We start from the raw sequence: 24,283 nt of genomic DNA, 5'->3' as shown, positions 1-24,283 counted from the left end.
AGATCCCCATGAAATGAATTAAGTTGCAGCTAGTGCATCCGTCCAGGGCTCTTCTCTAAGACAGCACCTAACTCTGCTGTGCGCTGTGGGGTTCCCCCCATCCCCATGCCTTAAACACTGCAGAACACGAGAAGTGCAAAAATGGAAGGGACATAGGTACAGCCTTCAGGAACACTTACACGCATTTTTCTGACACTTCAGGCTGAGTTTTGTTTGGTCTCTGACCAGGCAGGTAGAGGAATGAATAACCACATGCACAAAACAGATTAAAACAATAATAATAAAACAACAGCACATTTAAGTGCATTTTTTTTTCTTGGAGATTTATTTTGTTTTAATAAATCTGACACCAGTCAGGGAGAGAGAAAAGCGATGCAAGCCCAAAAGGAAAGCAGAGCACACTGAGGGTGCTTCAGATTCTTGCTCTCTTGAAGATGTTTCATTGTTTGAGCTCTCTCCCCAGACTCAGGAGTTGTTGGGTTCCCCCCTCCCCCCTCCCTTTTTTCTTTCTTTTTTTGTTGTTTTTTGTTTGTTTGTTTTTTTAAAAAGCGAGCTTACTCGCCCGTGTGTTTTCCAAGCTTTCACAGCTCTAATAAATAAGGAGCACCTGTAAAACAGTAGCTTGACTTAAGTGAATCTGTACAAAGGAAAATATAGAAATACAGTATATACATAGTGCTCATAGTGCACCATCACTACAAGGCTCTGGTTCAACTGGCTCTGCTACCCTGCTCCCAGCACCGCTGCCACGGGCAGAGACACTGCTCCTGCACACTGCTCCTCACTTCCCCGCAGAAGCCTTATAGAAAAGGTGTACTCTGAACACTCGAGAGTGAACAATTGCTTTATTCGAGTTAGTAAACAGTTACACTGAATCACAAGGTGATCTGATTTTTTTTTTTATTTTTTTGTTTGTTATTTTTTTGTGGGTTTTTTTCTTTTGTGATTTTTTTATGTTTTTCTTTTCTTTTTCTTTCCTTTTTTTTGGGTTTTTTTTTGTTTTTTTTTCTATTTGTCAGAATGGGATACTCCACAACTCTCTTACCAATTCAGTGCCAGTATAACATGCTCTAGTGTACTTTTGGACTCTTGGCTACAACTGTACAAGTGCACACAAGTAAATTCTACCCTGTTATCCTCCACCCACTGATTGAGGATCGAATTGCACATTTCTCTTAACCATGACAGGAGAAAGCAAACAGTGAAACAGAATCATGGGGGATCTTTCTCACTTTACCCTTGTTTTCATTGGTTTGTCCATACCATTCTAATTATCATGAAAGGGCTATGCATATGGAGAGATTGTCTCACTGCCTTCCTGGATCACTGAAAACCATCAGGGTTGAAATTTCATCCAAGTCTTTCGTGACGCCCAGCAAATATTCCCCTCAGATTATTTTACACCTTGAGGGAATTTTGGTCTTTAGTTCAACACTCTTGCTCTGTTCCCAAATGGGGCACTATTTAGGGGAATTTAAAGAGAAAGCTGAGAAGAATAAACATTTACTGAGTTCTCTTGGCATTCAGTCTCTGAAAAACCACAGTATAAACTATTCATGCTGCTTCTTACATCTGTCAAATCAAAAATTAAAAGCCATAAAAGTGTAACACTGAAAATATGGCATTAGAAAGGATAAAGGTGGCCTTTGTAAAAAATAACAAGGAAAGTATATTAGCCAATAAAATATTCTAACTCTTCATTTAAAAGTGCATCATGGGTAGGACAGAGATGACTCTGAAGCGTTGCTACTCCAGTATTACCCCTTTCCCCCATCAAAACTTGAATAGGTCCAAAACCATACAATGCAAATCACGATTCTTAGTGTAGCAGCAAAACCACAGCAGTTTTTCAAAAAAAAAAAAAAGAAAAAAAAAGAAAAAAAAATCTGTGTCATTGTCCAGTCCCAAATATCTGAACTTTGAAGTCAGAGAGGGAAAAGTACCTATGTTGGTCCATGTGGTTTTTGAAACCAGGGTGAAAATCCCCCCCAGCAAGAAACCAAGAGGCAAAAAGCGTTCCTTGGAGGAGAAGAGGGGTGGTCGCAGGAATGCTGAGCACACTGTGTGGGTCCATGATGTGCTGTCTTCTGGGTCAAAGGCACCCGTGGGACCGAGGCTTCCTCGGAGGGGCTTCGTGACAGGAAGCTGCTTCATTGCTGGACTTTTAGCCAGAGGGGGTGGTGAGCGGACCAGCTGGTGTCATTCGGTGGAGTGACGTGGTTTGCTCTGCTCCCTTTCTCCATGCAAGGTACCCTGTCGGCAAGCGTTCCTGCAAAGCAGACAAGCAGAGGTGGTCAGGTCGAGTGGTGGGAGACTCATTGCAGGTGGGCTAGGCAGTGCCTGAGCTCACATTGCACACAGCCTCACACTGAGACACCAACCCACTGCTTCGGCCTTGGCTGCCCCTCGTACCACAACGCAGTTGGTACATGCAGCTCTGAGGCTGCTGGAGAGGGAGATGGAGGAATTCCTGTGATAAAAAGTTGGAAACCGATATAATAATAGTCCATTCTCTGGGTTTCATAGAGTGGCTTTCATCCTACAAGAGCACGGGTGAATAACGATACTTTGCAATTATACAGTACCCTTCACCCTTGATCTCAGTGTGCTTTACAGAGATGGGATGTACTGTTCTCTACATCGCATAGGCGAAGAGTCAGAAAAAGAGAAGCATTTGGACCAGGATCCCCCAGCACCTGGGATGGGGATAGGATGGGGAATGCCAGGGCTCCCCAGAGACACCTCACTGCATGGACTAGTGTGGCAGGGGATCATAACCATCAGAGCATAGGACTGACACTGGCTAGCATGACAAACAGAATCAAATAAAAGCATTTTAGAACCCAAAGAAGAACTAGGCATTACTCTCACTTAGATGAACTGCTACCAAGATCTGATGTCTTGAACACATACATTTCCATGGACAATGTGTGAGATGAGAACAAACCCCTCCAGATGCTGTTAGACAAGATCACAGAATTAGGCAAAGAATTTAACCCTCCAGTTGTTCTCTTTTTGTATCCTGGTCCTCATCTCCAGGTCTATTTTTTCCTGTTATCCAAACGGATGTTCTGACTGCTGTTGTTTTCTTTCTTTTCTCCTTTTTTAGGCCACAAAAGGGATGCATTCCACAGGATGTATTCAGACAGCTCCCTTCTGAAGCCCACAGGTGCTTTGACTGGGTGAACAATAGTAGGAGCAAGCACAGCTTTATTGATGTGAGCCCTTCAGGAAGCTGCACGATAGCTCCCCTAAAATAAGGTGAGTTTTTGTCAGTGGTCATGACAAAGGCCAAGGTCATGAAAAACTTTGGACTCACGTTTTTGAAAACCCAGTTCACCTTCATATCAGTCTAATGCAGCTAAGAACACCCCACTGGGTATTAGCTCCCGAAGCCTTAGTTTATCGAGGAGCTACTGGGTGATACACCACGGCCTCATGTGCTTGCTCCCCTTGTCAGTTGGCCATGTAGACTGCCCAGCAGGGACTGTTCTCTTTGTAACACAGCGTGCTTTGGACTCTGCTTCCTTGGATGGGATCTGCTGTCCCTTACAGATTTTGACTGAAACTTTGAAGTACTCATGGTCTTAATTTTTGTTCTGGGTCACATTTTCTTTCTCAGTCTGGTCTACGATCTTCCCTTCACAGTGGGTCCTCTGCGATCTCCCTCATCACTGTGCTTGTATTCCCATGCCAAACCTCCATCCTTCTCAAAGCAGAGACTGGAAGGCACATTGAATAGGTGAAGCATAAACTCCCAGAGCATGGGGACCACTGTATCTAGGTTAAGGAGCAGCATTTGAGTTTTCAGGCAATGTGCCCAGCAGGACTGAGCAGCTTTGTATGTACAGCAGAGAACTGCGGACAAGAACTGAGAACTGGGAGGTATCCACCTACTAAGTACTCTCCATTAAGTATACAACTGCTTTCTGTCACTTCTTGGCTTGAAATCCTGCTCTGAGATTAACTAAAAAGGCCAGCAGAGAAAATAAAACCTGTAATGTCTCTATGAAACCTCATTCTGTGCTTTAGGAATTTTGCCTCCTCCTCCCTTTCTATACATCAACAGAAACAGATTTCCATCCCTCACTAATCAGTCACAAATGGCACAGCATAGCACCAGCTGATAAGTGATTTGGGATGGAGGGCGTAAAGTTCACTAGCTCTCTGCCTGGAGCAGTCAGCTGGCTTTGTAAGTCCTGTCTATTATGCTTTACTGCAGATAGATTTAGTGTAAGAGTATGCAGATTGGAGAGAAGGACCTTCGGTGGTGATTGGCGCATATGGCAGTAATTGTGTTTGATGAATGCATCTTTGTAGCAATCAAGTGACAAAATAAAAGCCCATATCAGGCATAGCATGCAAAGCTCTATCAAGAAATGTGAATACACTGGTCATCACCACTTCACAGATAGATGTTATCCACCTCGTGCCAACACTAGCATGCATGACCAGCACAATAAAGTCAGCTATTTATATCTCCCAAAAAAACCAAATTAGTTTTTAGGAGAGCAACATATGCTCTTCACCCCAGGTGAACTTGTCCTCAACACACATCAAATGTTGCTGATCAGACACAAAAAATGCATCAGCCACAGAAGAATTTTCACAAGCATAAAGCCATGGAGCTGAGCTTATGTGAGTTGCACTGAGGTAAGCACACTGGGTGTTGCCTGCTTTCCAAAGCTGAGCAGAGCTGGGCTGATCCTGGGGTGGAAGATCACCTAGCAGTCAGAGGTAGGCTGCAGTTCCAACCCCAGGAGGCAGCATGGAAAAGATGACAGGAAGAGAACAAGTAGGTATGTTCATTTCTGCCCTACTGTCTGTGCAGGGCAGGGAAAGGAGAAAACTCAACTGGACGATGACCCAGCTCAAGCAGGTAACTTCAAGGCTCATCTGTGCAGGCTCGATGATAACACAGTGTTCCCCTGAACAGTAGGTGAGAGCTGCACTGATGCCCTCTCTGGCTGTTAGTCATAACCTCAGCAATGGGCAGCTATGATACAGGCTGCACCAACACAGCTAGGGCAATACCTCTCCAGGAAGTTCCTTGCTCCCCTTCTGCAGCTAGCCAGCTCTTTCCAGGTGCCACTACAGGTCTACAGCCCTTTATCCTGCACAGCCCTGGACTGGTGTGGTGGGAAGCTTGGTCCTGCTTGGTAGGGCCAATCGCTAGGACTGCTCCTCACTACATGCCTCCACACTTGAGGAGCTGCATTGCTCAGCTCTAGGGGCATTTCCTTCTCCTGCTCCCCCATACCCAAGCACCAATGCTTGTATGGCTGCTCCCAGCTCTGCCCCATAAGCCAAGTGTTGCCACAGTGGCAACACACTCCTGCAGGCACCAACAGCTGCCAGGAATAGCTGCTTCTACCCAGTGCCCTCCCCAGACATGTCCTACCTCCTCAGAGGGGCCATGTCATTGACATTGCTTTGGGCACATGCCTGCACACAGACACACAGTTTTTTCCATGGTTGTTTCCCCATTCTGTGCTCCATTGATCATTTCTGTCTCCAGATATGTATCTTATTGTTCAGAAAAAGATGAGAGACTGGGTGGGGAAGGCTGAGGCCACTGTTGATGTGGGCAGGCATGGCAGAGTTTCCGTCATTTAGCACAGCACTTAATTCACCCAGACAATGAGTGCTGATGTGCTAAAAGAGGCCTAGTTCATCTGGGACATGCATGGCCCTAGAGTAAAGGCACTGCAGTTATTTTCTCAGGGAAACTGCTCTGAAGATAAACCACAAGAGCGCAGCTAAAGTCAGCATGGGAGCAAGCTCAGCCCTGGAAACACTCTGGAATCATCTGTTACTTGTAATGGTTCTGTAATTTATTTATTTATTTATTTATTTTAGCAATTCTTCAAGCAGTTCAAGCTCCTTCATTAAAACCTTCCCCTTTGAATACTTGATGATGGGGATGCCACATTGCAAGAGGCCTTTAGCACGAATGGGAGAACAAGCAGGGTCCTTAAGCATGAACCCTTGATTTTGAAGGTGGTGTTTTCCTTCTGCTCTGGTCTTGTAAACTTTAGATCCTTCTCAACTTTGGGTCAAATATGCAACTCAGGCTCTCCTGCCTACTGAAATGTGAGCTGTAATCTGAGCAGACACCGTGACTTTAAGGAACGCACTGGGGAAGAGGCTTGGGATTTGCCGTACTTTTATGCCTAGGCAAAAGAAGTGGTAGGGAGAGCTTAAGCACCCCTAACTTTGTGCCTGAGTTGTTGCAGGGACAGACCAGAGCCCATGCTTGCAATTGTATCCAGTTGCCCTGTAGTGAGGGAAGGACCTTAAGGGAGAAACATGAACTGGAAGTCAGAAGGTCTGCTGTGTGCTGTTTCCTGCTTCCCTGCATCTATTCTTGGAAAAGCCTCTGGGGAAATTTCACCACTTTACAACTGCATTTGGCCCCTTGCTGGTACATTTAGTACCGTCTCTCACTATGCTCATTCAATGTATGTTAAACTGAAACCTAAAACTAGCTAGTGAAGTTAGGAACAGGGATGCATGTGATGACCTTGTTATGCAGTAAGCAAACGGTAGAAATGGAGTTCCAGGCCCTTCTTCATGCTCCTGCATGGCCCAAGGGAAAATTTACCTATTAGAAAGATGCAGCAAAGGAATCACCGCTGTAAGTCACAAGATGTGGGTTCTGCACTCCTGGATTTACCAGGCAGCCAGCTCTTCACTGAAGAGAAATGAGACAGAAATGAAGCTCTCTCTACCTCTTTCAAAAAGGATGACAGTCATTCAAACCCCAGCTATCTAACAGCAGACTCTGCTATTGACTCCTTTGTTGCAGCCCCAGGCTTCATGGTAGGGATAGAGCATAAGGCAAAGGGAAAAGGATTCTCATCCCTCTGTTACACATTTCCATAAAGACAGTTCTATCCCCCAAAACAGTCTCAGCCAGGGTGAGCATGCAGCTCTTCTTTGTAGCCAGTGGAAACAGCATTTCCTAAATTCAGCAGGGAGCTGCCACATACCTGGGGAGAATGGCCTGGGCTGCTATAAATCCCCCCCCATACCACAAAACAGCAACACAACTTCACCATGCAACTTGTTCTGCACATACCGAGGAGATGCAGCACCTCCTCTCCCCTTCAGGTTTGGCTTCTCCTGGGCCAAACAGCTGCCATCAGGAAAAAAACAGGAACACATGCTGCAGCTTTTCAAATTTCCATTTCCTCACGTTCCCATCATTGTCAAGCTTTTTGTGGAAGCAGCTCTCCACTGAATTGCATTGCTTTGTCCTTTTCCCTTCTTGTGGCACAGGCAGAGGAGAGGTAGGGTCTCATGACTAACCTGGGGGAACTCATTCTCCTTCCCACACCCAGGGGTGCTCCAGAGTAAGCACTGCATTAGGTACTCTGAAACACATGCAGGAAGAGCCTCTCTATCCACCAACTTTGCAAAAAGACAGAGGAGATCAGTCTTGGTAGGCTAAGATGAAGATTTGGGCTCAGCTCACCAGATTTTAGCGTTGGTGCTGCTGTCAGGTTTCTCTGTTGTTGTCATCCTTCCTTCCTCACTACCACTTTCTACTTTTCAAAGTAGCCATCTTCACAGAATCTCTCTATTCTCTTCATATAATGTTTCACCATTTCAGTGAAGTTTCTCATGGTTTAACCTTTTATAGAACTATTGCTCATCGAGTTCAAACTCCACTTTCAATCTGAAATAAAGATAAACCCCCTATCAATCAGGCCCTTGTACCTAGCCCCCATGGCACCATCTTTCTCCAGGCTTTCACTGATAGGGGGTCTCTGGTTTACATTTTGGGGCATTTTGAGGTATGTATGCAAATCATGCAAAGAGGAAAATGCCATCACAGTTCTGGACTCCTAATCTCAGCTGTAGCACCTGGCCATGTCCCCTGTGGCAGACCTCAGAGCTTGCCTGGGCCAGATCCTGTTTTACAGTAGGATAACCAGGTATATCTCCACAACAAGAAGACAATCCATTGCCTTACAGTTGGTGCAGCACCAGCTTTTTGGCACACCTGTAAATAGTTTGCTTTTCCCACTGACAGTTCATGTGCAGATGTGGAAGAAGATACGATCTTTTCCTTTCAAAAAATCCAGCCAAATTTTTATCCAGTTCTCCCATTCTGCACCAGGATAGAGTTGAAACTTTGCAAAACAATACAAACAAGCAAGCAATAAAACAAACAAAAAGCCCCAAACCCAACCATCCAACCAAAAAACCCCCAAAACATAAAAACTAAAACAGAAAGAAAACCAAATCCAGTTAGTTTCTACTCTTCTTCCCTGAAAACAGGCAACCACTGCGATGTGATAACCCTTCTTTAAGCCTCTGATTTTGTCTGAATAAAAATAGAAGCTTCAACTTGAATTTCAGCAGCCTCCTGTGTGCCCAAACCACTAGGCTTCTTGGCTATTCTGAGGTGCTTCTCAATTTTCTTATCCAAGCTCATCTCTTCAGTAAAACTAGCTAAATAGCCAGAACAAGGCAGAATAACTGTGGGTAGCACTGTGAAGAGTGAATGGTGAGGATAGGGATCTTGTGGAGCAGCAGCCTGCACCTCCCTGTGAGAGTCCTCCTCCTCACCTGGTCCTGGCTTTTAATCTGAAATGCTATTGTGGGCCACAAAATCATAACAATAATAATAATTTCTCCCCCCTCCACCCAGAAGTAGCACTGACTCTTTTAGTGAAAAGTTTCAGCATCCTGTATTAGGATGCAATCAACATTTTCACGTTTTCCCACAAACAGCCCCTCCATTCTTAAGCATACAGGTCTGCATGCCTGCTACTGGCTCCATGGTGTTTCTCTCCCGTGTTTTCCCAGCCCCCATCCTGGTTCATTTCAGCCTAAGGAAGAGCAGAGGCAGACACATCCAAAGGCAAGGGAGCGTGTTCAGGTGGCCAAACTGTCAGGTAGACTATACTGGTGGGGAGAAGCAGAAAAAACCTACCCAGCACACATAAGGAGCAAGCAGGTGAGACCTGACACAGACCTCAGTGCCAGGAAGCTTAGTACATATCCTTTATCCCCAGCACTGCTGGAAACTATTGTTACAGATTTTCTCTATTTCCCACCTTCCCTCCCACTTCAAGAAAAAAGAAACAATATTTTTACCACCAAGATAACTTTTTCAGCAATAATTGGTAAGCTCTTTCAAATAAAACTGAATTGGCATTTTAATTGCTATTTGAAATTTAGGGTCAGAATTTAAGCTTTCAGTGACTTCATCACATATCTTTCCTTTTCTACGCATACTCAAGCATCTCTTAGTTGAATTCCTGTGGGAAAGGGTTCTTTTTCCCCTCCTTTTTAATAAGCAACTTAGAAGTGGCAGCACAAGTGGTTCATGAAAGCTTATAAATATTTGGAGCATAAGCAGGCAACACAAAGTTTTACATTTAACAACGTGGACTCCAAATAAATAGATGAAAATTGCTCTAACCATAGGTTTCAATATCAATCCGCTGATGATGGGATGCAGATCTTTCCAGAGAGGCTGGAACTTGATAGTTATTTCTCTCTGCACTACCCAATTCCTAAACCCCCTATTTTTATAAGGGATATTTTTTTTGGGGGGGGGGAAATGTGTGCTTCCATAGAAGATGATTACATTACACAGCCTGAAAGTCTGAAACTGGGAAGACAGAGTGCAGCAGAGAATGGGAGCGTCCTCTCAACAAACACAGTTCAGCCTCTTTGCCTCTAGATAATTTGTTATTGTAGGTTGGCTTGAATTTAAGACAGTAATGTTTCAGGAACAGTTGGAAAAGGGAGCCAGCTGCAGGGAGGATACCATTACAAATTGAGACACATGTTGTACAGGAATACCAATCTCTTCAAATACCAAAATCGTGTCTGGGGAAGTAAAGCCATGCAGATGAGTCAGAAGCAGGACCTCATCTGTAATGTGCTGAGAGCTTTCAACTTGCATTAAAGGCACTGAGTGCTGAGTGTGCACAGTACTGCACAGGATCAAATCTAGGTATTTAATTAGCTGTAATTTTTTCATGGTAGAAGAAAATGTCGAATAGTCGAGGGTTCTGCAGCATGTCAGAGGTTACTCCGACTCACAGTTCTCACAGGACGATCACACATGCTTCCAAACACAACCTCTGGTCCTGGGAGTGAAATGCAGCTCGTTATCAAAATAGTGTAAATAAGGTAGTGATTAGAAGGTCTCAGCCATACGAACTCAACTGATGGAGGCACCCAGGAATGTGCTTAAATTGCCTGTTTTGCTCTATGAAAATAGACCTAAAAATAGACAGGAGAGACTCAGCAGGTAACCTGGAAACAAAAAGTGCTTCAGAAAGGCTGGCTGGTCACAGTCTGATTTCCTTGTGATTTCTTGCTCAAACAGCTTTGCTTCTGCTTTGATTGAATCACTCCCTGCTTTTTTAGAAAGAACTTAATTTTATCTTAAAATCTATTGCTCACTGCTTGATTATGTCCATCTTTTTCACAACCACAGTCCTCGAAAGTGTTTTGCTTCTTTCTGACCCACTTTCAAGTATTGCTCCTAATACTGAGAAATAGTTTATAAACTCCTAACAGTTGTTCAGATCTCACCCTTCTGCACTGAAGAACTATGATTGTTTCAGGGTCAAGCTTCATAGAGGTTATTAGGTGATTAGCTCCTTATCAGATTTCAGCAGCAATCAGACACATACTGTCTAGCATCTCAGCCTCTGAATGTAATAGCAACTGTTGTCTCAGATGATGTTTTTATGAGGGTTTGTAAACCCTTGTCTGGTTTACTGCTCTGGTTTACTATGGTCTTTGTTGTTAGGGACTCTGTATTTAATCAGGAGTTGTGGGTTTTTTTTCCCCATAAACTTTCCTTTGGTAGCTTGACAGCACAAGAATAGAGAGATTGAGAGCTACTCTCCCCTGTGCCTGTCTCACACTTTACACTTCTGAATGCAGCCCAATCTGATTTGCACCAACTTAAATAAGAGGAGCATTCCGCCTTATATGGATGAAAGTTCCTGGTCAGTCTTTAAAGCCTGGCAAAGAATTATGAGTAACTCATTTCAGTGTGAATGTGAGTGGTACCAGCTTAGGGAATGGCATGGATTACATGCTTATTTCAGTTCAAATAATTTTCATTTCACAAGACAATTACAACTAGTAAGGGCAAGTAAGCACCAAAAAAGATCTCTGATGTCAGTGGTCCCAGACCCTGGGAGTTGACAGGCAGGCTACAGTCTCCAGGAGCTGCAAGGTCTGCAGATTTCAGTCAATTGAGTTATGCTATTTTTTACCCACTGAAGTTGTGGCCATGTGTTTTGTTTGCCAACAGCCCTATATGCTCACTACCTCTGTAAATGAGACCAGGTGAAATTGTTTTCTAAATAGGGTTCAAGAGTTGGATATCAGATTTGAAACATATGCCCTAAAAGGCTTTACAGAAAAGCAGAAGGAACCTACCAGAAATCAGCACTTGTTCCTTTGATTCAAAGAGTATGCAGCCATCTACGGCAGTGTACCACAAGCCTGCTATTTACTGCCACCGAGAAGGAAGTTAGCACTCCCACACCCCGGCAGCAAGATGTGGGAGCTGAAAGCTACCCTGGAAGTATGTCATTTTATACTTCACCATTTTGAGAGCCCTTTTTTTCTCCCTGGGAAATCCCTTTTCTGATTTAATGTATCTGAGAAACTACACAGGCAATTTTGAAATGTAAGATCACACTGCTAGAGCCAGGCAGTTCTCAAGGGCAAAGCTTCCATTCCAAGCAAATGTGTTTAAGGCTTTGTGGTGTTAGCAGCCTCTCCTCTCCCTCTTTGGATAAATGGAAAGTTTCTGTAGGCTCCTGAGAAGCCAGGTGAAGGAAAACTTCTGAACCAGAAGAGGAGGTGTTAAGCGTATGAGTCCAATTACTCTGCTGATTTAAATTAGTTTAGCATCAGTTGAATGATATCCAGTTAAAATTAGCTAAGTCTCTGGCCCATAGTACTGTGTCAGCAAAGATGACTAGCATAAAAATGTATTTAAATATCGAAAATCTGTTTTCAAGTATACCTTTAAGGTCAAATTTTGTCCTGTTCATAGGAAACAGGGCAGGGTAAGATGCTGGTAGATAGATGCTACAGTGACACAGGAGCGATAAAAACTTCTAAGGCAGAAAGGGAGGTTAATAGCTATGCCCCCTTGCTTCAGGAACCCTGATCAGAGCAGGAAATTTTGTGCTGGACCATTATGGGCAGGGGAGCTCACAGTGGGATATATATTTCTTCTGCTCTGAACTGGAGCATTCTGCATGTTGCACATTTTTGCAACTATAATGTATGGACTAGACAGCTGGAGGTTTGGGCCTATAACTCAGCAGATGCTGCCCCTAGGACTTACAGGTTGGCTCTGTAGGTGGCCATACTCCTTCTTCCATTACTTCTGGAGAGATTCTGCTGACACAAGCAGAAAAACTCCTTCCTTTTCTTACTCCTCTGCCCCCAACACAGGATTAGTGAACACACACAGAAGCTAGTTGTGAGTTTAGCATGTGCCACTTAGTTTTCTAATTTAGTTTACGATAACTGTCATGTTAAATCCAAGCAGACCCTAGTGTTTGCATTTATTTGCTTTAGGAAACCTTGACACCAGAACTGGAGGGTTAAAACTGATCCTGCCTGGACATAAAGCATGTAGGCAGTCAACACTAACACTGCTAATTTTAGAAACTTGCATTGCTCAAACTTGGAAAAATAACACTCAACAGAATATTCTTCCTAGCTTCATTCCTTTGTCATTGTAGGACTTTGGCACAGAGGCATCTTTTACTGGTTCTTCCAACTGCATCAAGCTAGAACAGCTTGACAGTCCACATCCTGATGGAGAGACTAAACTTTAACATCAAAGATTATGTTGCTGATTAGCACTTCCAATAATCAAGTAATTGGTACATTAAATAATCCAGAGTTTGGCGACTTGCCCAAAAAGGTCACGCTTGCATTGATTCCTTTTTAGAGAGCCCATGTTGCTATTATACAAATTCAATCTGTCTGTCCAGAACTCTAGCGTAAAAATATTTGGCTAATTTCCTTCTTTTCATACAATTTTATGGGAAATAAATCCAGGAAAAGTTGCATGTTAGGGCAATATGTTCAGATTTTCCAATTAGGGTAGGTGGGGAGCAAGAGAGAAAAAGACAATTCTATGGACTTTTCTGTCTCCCGGGTTAGCGTGGCCAGTGCAATCAATACAAACCTCCAAGGGCCCAAGTCAACACAATTATTAGTTCAGCTCCTACCTTGTTTGTATTTTATCATAATATCTGAGGAGCTGGGAGCCTCCCCTGAGGAATCCTCCCCACAACCAGACTGCCAAAGGAGCTGGAATTTACCTTTGCCCTTCCCCAGGCCGGGGCACGAGGAACTCGTGGGCACAGCTGAGGTCAGGACTGTGGTGCAAGAGACTGCACTGATGCTCTGCTCCCCTGCTTGTTTCCTCTTGCTTCCTCTGCTCATCCCCTGTGTATAGACAGGCAGGCTCTGAGCCCTGTGCAGTCATCACAGACAGACTGCTGGGAGCCCAGAAATCTAAGTGGCTTTCTTGCTCCCCTAGACTGCCTATGACCAGCACTAGCAAAAGGGGGAGGGTTTGCATAAAACCAAAGAGTTGTCACCTCAAATCAATCATCAGAGCTGCACAAACCACTTGTGCGTGCCTTGAAAGGCTCAAAACCTGTCTGCATTTCACTGCAGTACCCACTGGAATGAGATGGTTATTATGCTGTTTATTTCTGCAGAGTATTTTGGGTATCCTTTTTCCCTTGAAGCACACAAGGATCCTGGTCTCACATCTCTTCTGCAGAGGCTACATCTTGTGAAGAAAGGAGGGGACGAATACAGACTGACTAATAACCATCACCATGCCATACTATGCTACTGCACAAACCCCAGAGGCATGGCAGACACCCAGGCTGGGCTTTTTAACTTACAGTGTCTATGGGGACATCCATGTCTGTGCCAGTCACACTAAGTTTCCTTCACAGCAGGGAGAAATAGGCATTCCTAGGGCACAATTTGTCTGAGCTGTCTTAGTTGTTGACTTCAGGATGAGCTCAGTTGTCTCTTTGAAGTGCCTGCTTCTGTAGGTTGATTTTAAAGAGAGTTTAGACAATTAGCTCAGCTGTGTCTTCATTCCAGATGTCTATATTGAGTCAGATTAATCTTGCCTGACAACCTGAAAACTTTTCTGTAAGACAATCCTTACGCTGGGACAAAGGAATACATAAAACTCTTGGTGAACAGGAAAATAGTTATTTCTGAGGATAACCACAGTGGCAGTTATTGACATTTAGAGAATACAAAAAGCTGAGGACAGTGAGTGATTATTGTCTTTTCAATGCAGCTTGTTCAGTGTGCCCACTTTTTCTGTCAAATACTACCCGTGAAATGATGTCATATATAATCATGTCAACAGGCAAAACTACACAATTCAGTGAAGCCAGAACTCCCTCTGATGTTTTAAGGCTTTGGCTCTGAATGATGCTAAAGCCCTCTTGGGACTGGGACCTCAGAGAGGTGGCATTACTGCAGCCTAGATGGTCCAGGCAAGCATAAATAGATGCTAAGAATGAGCCTGTCTTTAAGTACCGTGTCAGTACACAAATGTGCAAGCCTCTTTCCTAGCACTGGCTTGAAGCAAAGCACAGCTATGGAGTGTCTGAACAGGTAGGAGAGGAAGGGTTAACCATGGCTCTCCTAAAACTTAGTAAGAGGGATGCAGCCAAATAGTGGCCTTCTCTCCAGATTAAATCATTACCCCTAGGTAAAAGCTTGCATACAGAATCACAGAATCCCAAGGGTTGGAAAGGACCTTGAAAGATCATCTAGTCCAACCCCCCCGCAAGAGCAGGGTAACCTAGAGTACATCACACAGGAACTTGTCCAGGCAGGCCTTGAATATCTCCAACGTAGGAGACTCCACAACCTCCCTGGGCAACCTGTTCCAGTGCTCTGTCACTCTCACAGTAAAGAAGTTCTTCCTGATGTTCACAGGGAACCTCCTATGCTTCAGTTTACACCCATTGCCCCTTGTCCTGTCACTGGATATCACTGAAAAAAGCCTAGCTCCATCATCCTGACACCCACCCTTTACATATTGGTAAACACTGATGAGGTCACCCCTCAGTCTCCTCCAAGCTAAAGAGACCCAGCTCCCTCAGCCTCTCCTCATAAGGGAGGTGTTCCACTCCCTTCATCATCTTTGTGGCTCTGCACTGGACTCTTTCAAGCAATTCCCTGTCCTTCTTGAACTGTGGGGCCCAGAACTGAATGCAATATTCCAGATGTGGCCTCACCAAAGCAGAGTAGAGGGGGGGAGAACCTCTCTTGCCCTACTAACCACACCCTTTCTAATGCACCCTAGGATGCCATTTGCCTTCTTGGCCACAAGGGCACATTGCTGGCTCATGGTCATCCTCCTGTCCACCAGGACCCCCAGGTCCCTTTCCCCTTCACTACTTCCCAGCAGGTCAACCCCCAGCCTGTACTGGTACATGGGGTTGTTCTTCCCCAGATGCAAGACTCTACACTTGCCCTTGTTGAATTTCATCAGGTTTCTCCCCGCCCAACTCTCCAGCCTGCCCATGTCTCACTGAATGGCAACACAGCCTTCTGGTGTGTCAGCCACTCCTCCCAATTTAGTGTCATCAGCGAATTTGCTGAGGGTACACTCAGTTCCCTCATCCAGGTCGTTGATGAAAATATTAAACAGCACTGGTCCCAGCACCGACCCCTGAGGGACTCCACTAGTCACAGACCTCCAGCTAGATTCTGCCCCATTGAGTACAACTCTCTGCCTTCTTCCTTTCAACCAGTTCTTGATCCACCTCACTACCTGATCATCAAGCCCACACTTCCTTAGCTTATCTATGAGGATGCTGTGGGAGACAGTATCAAATGCCTTACTGAAATCAAGAAAACCCACATCTACTGCTCTACCACCATCCCTCCACCTAGTTACTTCCTCATAGAAGGCTGTAAGGTTGGTCAAACATGACTTTCCCCTCATAAAACCATGTTGGCTGTTCTTAATGACCCCCTCATCCTTGATATGCCTAGAGATGGAGTCAAGAATAAGTTGTTCCATCACCTTTCCAGGGACAGAGGTAAGGCTGACCGGTCTATAATTACCCAGGTCCTCCTTCTTGCCCTTCTTATAGACTGGTGTGACATTTGCCATCCTCCAATCCTCAGGCACCTCTCCCGTTTCCCACGACTTACCAAAGATGATGGAGAGTGGCCTAGCAATGACCTCTGCCAGCTCCCTCAGCACCCATGGGTGTATTCCATCCAGACCCATCGATTTATAGATGTTCAGATTGCATAGCTGATCCCTAACCCAATACATTTATGAAGAGATATCTTTCAAGCTCCAGAAGCAGCACACTGGGCTTTGCAATAAAGATCTCGCTGCTGAGAGGGTGTATAGTCCATCCATACCTCAGGGGTGGTTAGGGGAACCCCCACTAGCAGGATTTAGGATTGTGTAAAGATTTTGAATATTCATTCGACCTCTGAGTTATTATATATGTTGTTGAATAGCCCAAGAAAGTTATAGATGTCCTCTGCTCTTACAAATGTATCTTTTAAATGTGTCAGCACATGCCGAGAGCAAAGAATAATGGTTCTGTTCCATCGAAGAAAGTAAATAAATACTGTTTGTGATCATGGGAAGTAACATTTCCGGCACTGCAGCCAGCACAGGGAATGTGGTGTTAACAAATAACAGGAGTTCTGATTATACTGCGGTATTTTTGATGGTGCAAATAGCCTGCACTGACAGAGCAGGGAGATATTGCAATGGCACAGATTTCACAGCATGCGCTGCTATCTATGGTTGTAGGTGCCAAGCACCACTGCAGTCACTATTTATGCTACCAGGGACAGGGATTTACTGGAGGCTACAGAATATTCCATGGATTGTAATGAAATCTGGCACGTCACCAAGCCACATCCGGCAAGCCGTCAGTATTTTACTGCTGAACAGATTTCTTGCAACACCCACCATTTTCCCTTTTCCTCAAAGATGCTCTCCGTGCTTGCGAATCTAAACAAATGCAATTACATTTGTTTCTTGCTCTCAGGTTTGAAGCAACAGACATATATTAAACCAACAGTTTTACAAAGGTGCTGTTTTATCAGAGGGATTCAGTAGGCTGGGAATAGGGAATGAAGGAGGGGTGTGTGTGTGTCTCTAGAGCATTGTCCTTGGACAAGCCACTGTTGCTGGCGGACTTACTCCTGTCTCTGCCTTGCTTTACAGCCCTGCCAGGAACCACACACATATACCAACTGCATGGATGGGGGAAACCTCAGCTGCTTTTCTAAGGTGGGAGACTTCCACAAAAAGCAGATAACTCATGTAAGAGACCTAAATCCCATGCTATAGATCTTGCTGTCTTCCAGACAGCAGGCAGTCCCTAAGCACCAGTATCTGAAGAAGAAAAGCTCAGGGAGAGGGGGTTCAATCCCCCCAAAACAGCCCAGATGAAAGCCAGGGTGTGGTCTGGAGACAAATCAGACTACAATGACTGGAGATGACCATCTGCTAAATCAACTGGATTTGAGCTAGCAGGAAGCAGCTGGGTCATCCTGCTCTATGCTGTGCTGTAGGGCAATTTCAATCATCAACATGAAGGCCTGAGTTGCTGCCTAACTCAGCTGGAATAAGTAAGCAGATTAATGGCCCAGACCTAAACCATATCCTAGGCAGAAAACCACTGACTTCAACATATACAACACAATAACTTCACAGCCAGCACTATCATGAAATGTTCTGTGAGCGACAGTGTAATGAGGCTGCTGATGAATGGAGTACTGACAAGTACAGATGCAATACAACATGAAGAACAATCTTAAAACATAAATACCAGTAGTTTTCTGAAAATGCTGATAAATTGGAATCAGTAACTTTTTGTTTTGCAAAGGCCACATCCACATGAGTTTGACCTCATACCTGAAAATACTCATTCTGTTCACACAGAAGGCAGTAGTGATTACACAAACCTTTACTTATTTTGATTTCGAATTCGGAGACACCTCCTTTTCAATGGTGGCTCCAGATCCTCTGGCCCTGTGCTGAGTATTGGTGTTGAGATAATGCACGGTGCAATAGCAGTCTTTTCTGCTGGTTTTGGCACAGGCTGGATCACACAACCTGTCTTGGGCAGCATCCGCAAAGCATATGCATGGTCCTCGTCTGCTGGATTGTTAAGGTTCGGGTCCTGTTTGTCTCCCCCAGCAAGGGAATCTTCCCCAGCCTTCTTGCCAGCATCTCCCTCGAGGTGGCAGTTTGAGGCGCAGTTGTTCTCCTTAACAGACTCCAGCTCGCTCACAGCCAGCTCCTCCGGGGGCTGGGGCTTTTTCAGCTCCTGGGGCGGCTCCGGGTTCTTGGAACCCTCCGTGCTCTTCGTGCCATTCACAATGACGTTGCACACCGCTGCACCAGCTTCCAGTCCCAGCGTGCCGGAGGCCAAGGAGACAGGACAGCAGTGAGCTCCATCACTACACGGTAATGTTTTTGAGTCAACTGGGCTGCAGTTGTCCCTGCAGTCACTGCAGTTCCTTTTGTCTGAGCTACCAAAAGCCAGATTTACAACACTGTTCGGTTCATGTTCAACTTTCACTTGGGCGTGTAAAGCCCTGTGGATAACATTGTGCAGCCTAGACCGGTGGCCTACTGTTAGGTCTATCACACCGTCCTGTGGACCCTGTAGCACACTGGGGAAACCAAATTTACTGTTCACTGGACTACTAGGTCTGACAGTCAAGTCAACAACTTCATTTTTACTGTGCTCCTGAAGCACTTGAGCTTGATTTAGGGACTGGCCTGAGCAGCTCGGTGACGAGTCAGAGGATTTAGACGATCCTTGCTTCGACTCTCGGGGGGATGAAGAGCTATTGTTTGGCTTTCCCCCAGATGTTTCGTTGGAGGTACTCGGAATGAAGCTTTCACCATTGCTGGAGAAGCCATTGGGGGGTTTGGAGTCGTTGATGTGAGGAATGGGAATGGGAATGGGGATAGGGACGGGCAAAGGGACAATGACAGGATATGGCACTAGTAGAGTTGGGGGTGGTACCAGCGGGGCAAGGGATGGCAATCCAAAGTTCATCATCTGGGGCATAGGCATAGGACCATTTGGCATCATGCTGACAGGGGGAAAGGGAAGACTGGGCAAAGGAGCTCCAGGAGGGGGAGGTGGCAATAAGCCTGGAGGATTCCCAGGCATGGTAGGTGTTGTGGGAGGATGGATATGAGGGGAAAGCATCGGCCTGTGCATGGGGCTAGAGGTCGGACCCATATTTCTGGGGCCACCTGGTGGCGGACCGATTCCAGGAATCATTGGATTTGACAGAGGGCTGTTAGGATTTGAGGCATGGTGAGGCGGCCCACGAATAAATGGTGGACGGATTTGCTGCATAATTTGCTGCTCCATGAATATGGGCAGAGGAACTGGCCCACGGTTTGTCATTACCATGGGAGGACTGCGAGGTGGGACACCAATTGGAGGCACAATACTAGCAGGTGGCTGGACAGAAACTGGTGGAATATTTGGATTCTCACTGATGGGAATAGGTTTGGGAACTGGCGTGGGGATTTTAGTGACAGAGCAGTTGGCAGTGTCAGACGGAGAGGCAGTGGTAGACGCTGATGGTCCAGGGCCTTGAATTTGGCCAGCTGCAGACGCTGGGGATGGGGCTTTTCTCCGAGCATCTGCTAGCGGTATATTCCAAGAATCTGGAGTCAGCAGCTGCACCCCAGTGCCTTCTGCTTTATTTTCGACTGGAGGATGTAATGTACTGCACAGTCCAGCTGGAAGATTGGCCTGTGTCTCTTTGTAGAAAATGTCCATTTTGTACTGATTGAGACATTTTGCACTGCAGAACTGAAGCCTTCTTTCCCCGTCCCCAAAATCCAGATACTCTTTTGTGTGTCTTATGTGCTTACACCAGTCACATACCTACAACACAGTAATAAAATCGAATCAGGCAAGAAAAGCAATCTTCTCTTCATAGTGTTATTTTAAAAGTAAATTTTCAGTTGCTTTGTAAATACCCATATCATTTTTATAGTAAAAAAAACCCCAAACGTACATTTGTGAAAACTATGCTTTTTTTTTTTTTGCTCCAAAATATTGGTGAATTGAATGCCACTCCCTTTTCTGGCTCCCATGATCTCAATTATATCTTATACAGTACATTATATATCTTAAACCCATACCACAGATAAGAATCCTCAGTTGGCATGAACTGTTATAGCGCGCATATATAAGTATACAGAGTCCATATGAGTATGACTGTGATTACTTCTCAGTGGTAATCTAAGCACACCTCTACCATCTGAGATGCCATATTGCACAAGGAGTGTGATAACCAGAAAAGGACTCAGAAAGTTTCTGGAAATGCATGCAAACCATTTCTGCTAAACTGCAGCACACTGTAACATTTAGTATTCTATTAAGGGTATCAAAGAACAAGTTGGAAAAAGTGTAGTGTTTTCAAACAGCATCATGAAGCAAAAAGCATCATTCATCCTTTGCCCTTCATTCCAAGGAGAAACTTGGAAATAGTCAGGACATTTGTGTAAGGTTCGAATAGTCCCAATTTGTGATGTTTCGGCAAGCTGGAATTATTTTCTGAGCTGGAATTATGTTCTGAGCTGTTTGCCCACTCCTGTGTACGAGTCACTTTGAGTAAAACTTCTTGGCAAGCAAGGGCCTATTTAGCAATTTTTTCAAATACTATGGCAAAAAGTTTGCATCGCAGGCTCATTTGTGTTTTGTTTCTCTGCTTTCCATTTAATCCTTTTTTGTGTGTGTGTGTTACTATTGGTGTGGTGAAGGCTTAGCCAATTTTTTTTAAAGTAGGGCTGCAGAACTAATTAAGCTGTGAAAGGTTTTCCCAGTTGTAAACCACTAGACACCAAAGTTCAAAAAATAGTCATTCTAGGCTTCAGAATCCATTACTTCAGAGAAATTATTGTGATTTCATTAACACATTAATTTTGCAACACCAACAGCTCTCACAGATGGTGAAGACATGATCTACAATTCAAATATGACTCTTGTTTGCACAAATGCCTTTCCTTCATATGGCATTTTAAACAAGAATTAATATGAGTAATCTTGCCATAGCTATAAACAGATAAACAGATGTCAGATTTTTCAGTGCCTTACTTCTTTGACAGAATTTTACACACACAAAAACCCCATTTTTGTCATTTACATTAGTTCTCAAAATACTCTACTGAAAGAGATTTTTGGTGCTTTCTATTAGCATGTTGAGCCTATGACCACGTCAGGATACATCCTGGTAATGTTTATTCTGCCTTTTCCAAATAGCCCATATAGGCTTGTTTTGAAATTACTCTATCTTTTGTAGGAAAAGAAGAAGAATATGATTGTGAAAAGACTGCATTAAAAGGATAATTAATTTTAATAACTATTGGCCATATAAACAATTCAAAACAACATATGTCAGGCATCTGATTACCCATCTCATTTAACTCTCAGCTTTCCTTTAATATAAACAGTGGTGACATTTCCGAGTTTTCAGTAATATATATTTAATATATATATACACACACACATACACACACTATATGCTGTGGCTATTAGCCCATTTATTCTAAGTCTGCAACATTGTGGTTATCCAGACGGGTTCTCTCTCCTGCCTTCCCTCCTCATTCATGCACTCTCATACACACTGTCTCTCTCTACCACAAGGGTAGATTTAAATCAAGCTAAGTCATCACTTGAGAAGCAGCAGCTATTAAGTCACCCCAGAAGTTTCGGAATGGAGGGTCTGGATTTTTAGCTTGGGTACAGAGACACAGTGCCACGTGAGATAAAGCAGAGGGGGTGGCGGTGCTGCTCAGCGCATGTGGCATTAGGACAGGCGTATTTCCAGCATGATGCCCTGTGCAAAGAAGAAAATTTCTCAGTGTGTTACAAACAAGTCCAGCCCTGCACCGAACGCACATTGGCAATATAGTGCCCTAAAAAACATGGACAAAAAGGCTGTCAGATGCACAGAAGGGTCAAGATAAATGCTTCCTTTGCCACAGCTCATTCACCCTCCCTGGGCATGGGGCAGATGGGGCAAGGCAAAGCAGGGGCACCCCTTCTTCCAAGGGCTCCCAGCTTTCACCAGGCATCGGCTCTCCCCCTGCTCCCTGCAGTGGCCCTGCTCAGCAGCCATCACAGACGGCACTGGAGCTGGGTAAACCCTCACTGCAGATAGTGCAAACACGTAGCAGTGGGCACTGAACCATCCTGGGTATTTGGCAAAGGTATGGGTTTTGCCAGCCACCTGGCAAGTCAGCACAGATGGAAACATCTTGACTTCCTGAATTTTTTTGGCTTCCACTCTTTTTCAAGCAGACAAAAGGGGAATTTGTGCATCTACACCACAAATTAGTATGGTACTATTTAACTCAGTAAAGCTGCTGAATTTACCTTAAAGTAATTTTTGATCAATAGCTCACTGCAGTAGCCACAAAATGCTATCTAATTTGCATGTATGGCATCAAAATGTACACCACCATGCTCCTTCTACCACCTGCAGCATATGCTCTTGCCCCAAAGGCTGTGCAAATAGTCAGGGGGTCTCCACATGTACCCCAAGAGATGCACAAGGAGGTAGCAGGAGCTCACAGCCATCTCCTGGGGCAGGATGAAGCCCACCCATCTTAAAGGTCTTTTCCAGCCTAATCAGTTCTATGATTACCCACAAAAACAGTGTCTGCTTGCAAAGAAAAGATGAGGAGGAGACAAGCCCCAGAGGCAGCTGCTGTAGGAGATGGGGAAAGATTTCAGATGCAGCTGCTTCCCTGATTGAGCCCTGAGATGGTGCAGCTAAGACCTGTCCTTCCTTTGGGGCAAAGGAATAAAACCAACTTGTAAGTCTGCTGCCACAGAAGCAGCAGAGAAATATGACAGAGTAAACCCAGCCTTCTTATCTTTCTAGGAAGAGCCCCCTCAGTGACTTTAATTTAACAGACTGGAAGAAAAATACAGCCCCTGAAAAACTTTTGGCATCTTTTCTAATAATTTAGTTTTATTAGTTATCATTTGAAAAATTCACTGGAATACTTTAGCGGTTTATTGCTGTCTTGATTTGTTTTTCTCAAGTGGACTTCTTTGTCACCCCTAGCTAAACAAATATTTTCTCTTCCTCAGTAAAATATTTAGAAATCCTGCTTAGAAATTCTCTACTGATTTCTCCTGTTTTCAATAATTCACTGAGGTACAAGAAACTCTGAAGCCTGCTTGCCTCACATATTGATCACAGACCATTCTGTGTATTTTATCACTAGATAAAATTAATTAAAGCCACAGAAATTAAAGGCAGCAATTCTATTCCTCTGAACATCCTGGATGAACCAAGTATCTAATAATTATCTCATTGATTTTATGCAACACCTCGAGCGCTGAAGTTAATGTCAGTGAGAAATGTCTACCTATGACATGCACCATTTCATTAATATCTATCTATCCATATCTATCTATCTATCTATCTGTCTACCTATCTATCCATCAATCCATCTATCCTTCCATCCAATCAATCTATGTTATTTATTTAAGATACGAGTATAAAATGTGCATGCTGTACGCAGGTGATATGACATCTTATAAGACCATACTAAAAAGCAGACAAACAGTCCCTACAATGAGGAGGAAATTACTAGAGGAGAAAAAATGTCACTTAAGAATTAATGAATCAAGTCTGTCTTAGAGGATTGATCATTTAAGATGAGGTCAATGAATTTATGATACAAATGGCTATATCACTAGAGGTAATAAAATGGAGTAATATCATTCATTTTACATCTAACTAATGACGTGCTCAGAGTAATTACAGACTTCTTCTAAAAGCCTGCACTGATTAGTTCAGATGTGATAGGTGAAACATATATATCTTTCTGTTCAATAAAATAACATTTTCTTATCTGAAAACACATCCAATGTCTTTTTTTTTCTTTCAGTACTTGCATTCCATACAGAACATCATTGTTCTTTACAACCAGATCAAAATCTCTCTGTTCATTTACTCCTTCTGCTTCCCTTTTCCTGCCATATTCACCTTTCTTGCCTTTCCTTCACCATATGACCAAGAGAAAAGCTAAATTGTTGCAGGGTCTTTGTTAACACCACACATTGGATGTGGTTGTGCTTACACATGGGAGTAGCTCCCTGGGTTTCAGCAGGATTTGTCAAGAGAGTTAATGCTGTGGGATCACATATGGAGAGCCTGACCCAGCACCCCTGGAAAAAAAAAA

At 44.1% G+C, this 24,283-nt stretch overlaps 1 protein-coding gene across 2 annotated transcripts in view; it reads right to left on the bottom strand.

The window, feature by feature from the left end:
- Positions 1 to 510: 510 nt before the first annotated feature.
- SOBP (sine oculis binding protein homolog) overlaps positions 511 to 24,283 on the bottom strand; it is a 120,535-nt gene continuing 96,762 nt past the window's right edge. For both annotated transcript variants that reach the window (XM_005154671.4, XM_034061143.1), the window contains 2 exons: positions 18,010 to 19,964; positions 511 to 2,269 (listed from right to left, as the gene is read on the bottom strand). In XM_005154671.4, coding sequence (XP_005154728.4) covers positions 18,012 to 19,964 — 1,953 coding nt within the window. In that variant the 3' untranslated portion in view covers positions 511 to 2,269; positions 18,010 to 18,011. The remainder of the gene's footprint in view (positions 2,270 to 18,009; positions 19,965 to 24,283) is intronic.

This window comes from Melopsittacus undulatus, chromosome 3, assembly GCF_012275295.1.
Source record: "Melopsittacus undulatus isolate bMelUnd1 chromosome 3, bMelUnd1.mat.Z, whole genome shotgun sequence".
Classification (NCBI taxonomy): Eukaryota; Metazoa; Chordata; class Aves; order Psittaciformes; family Psittaculidae; genus Melopsittacus; species Melopsittacus undulatus.
This window is presented reverse-complemented; position numbering and strand designations above follow the sequence as displayed.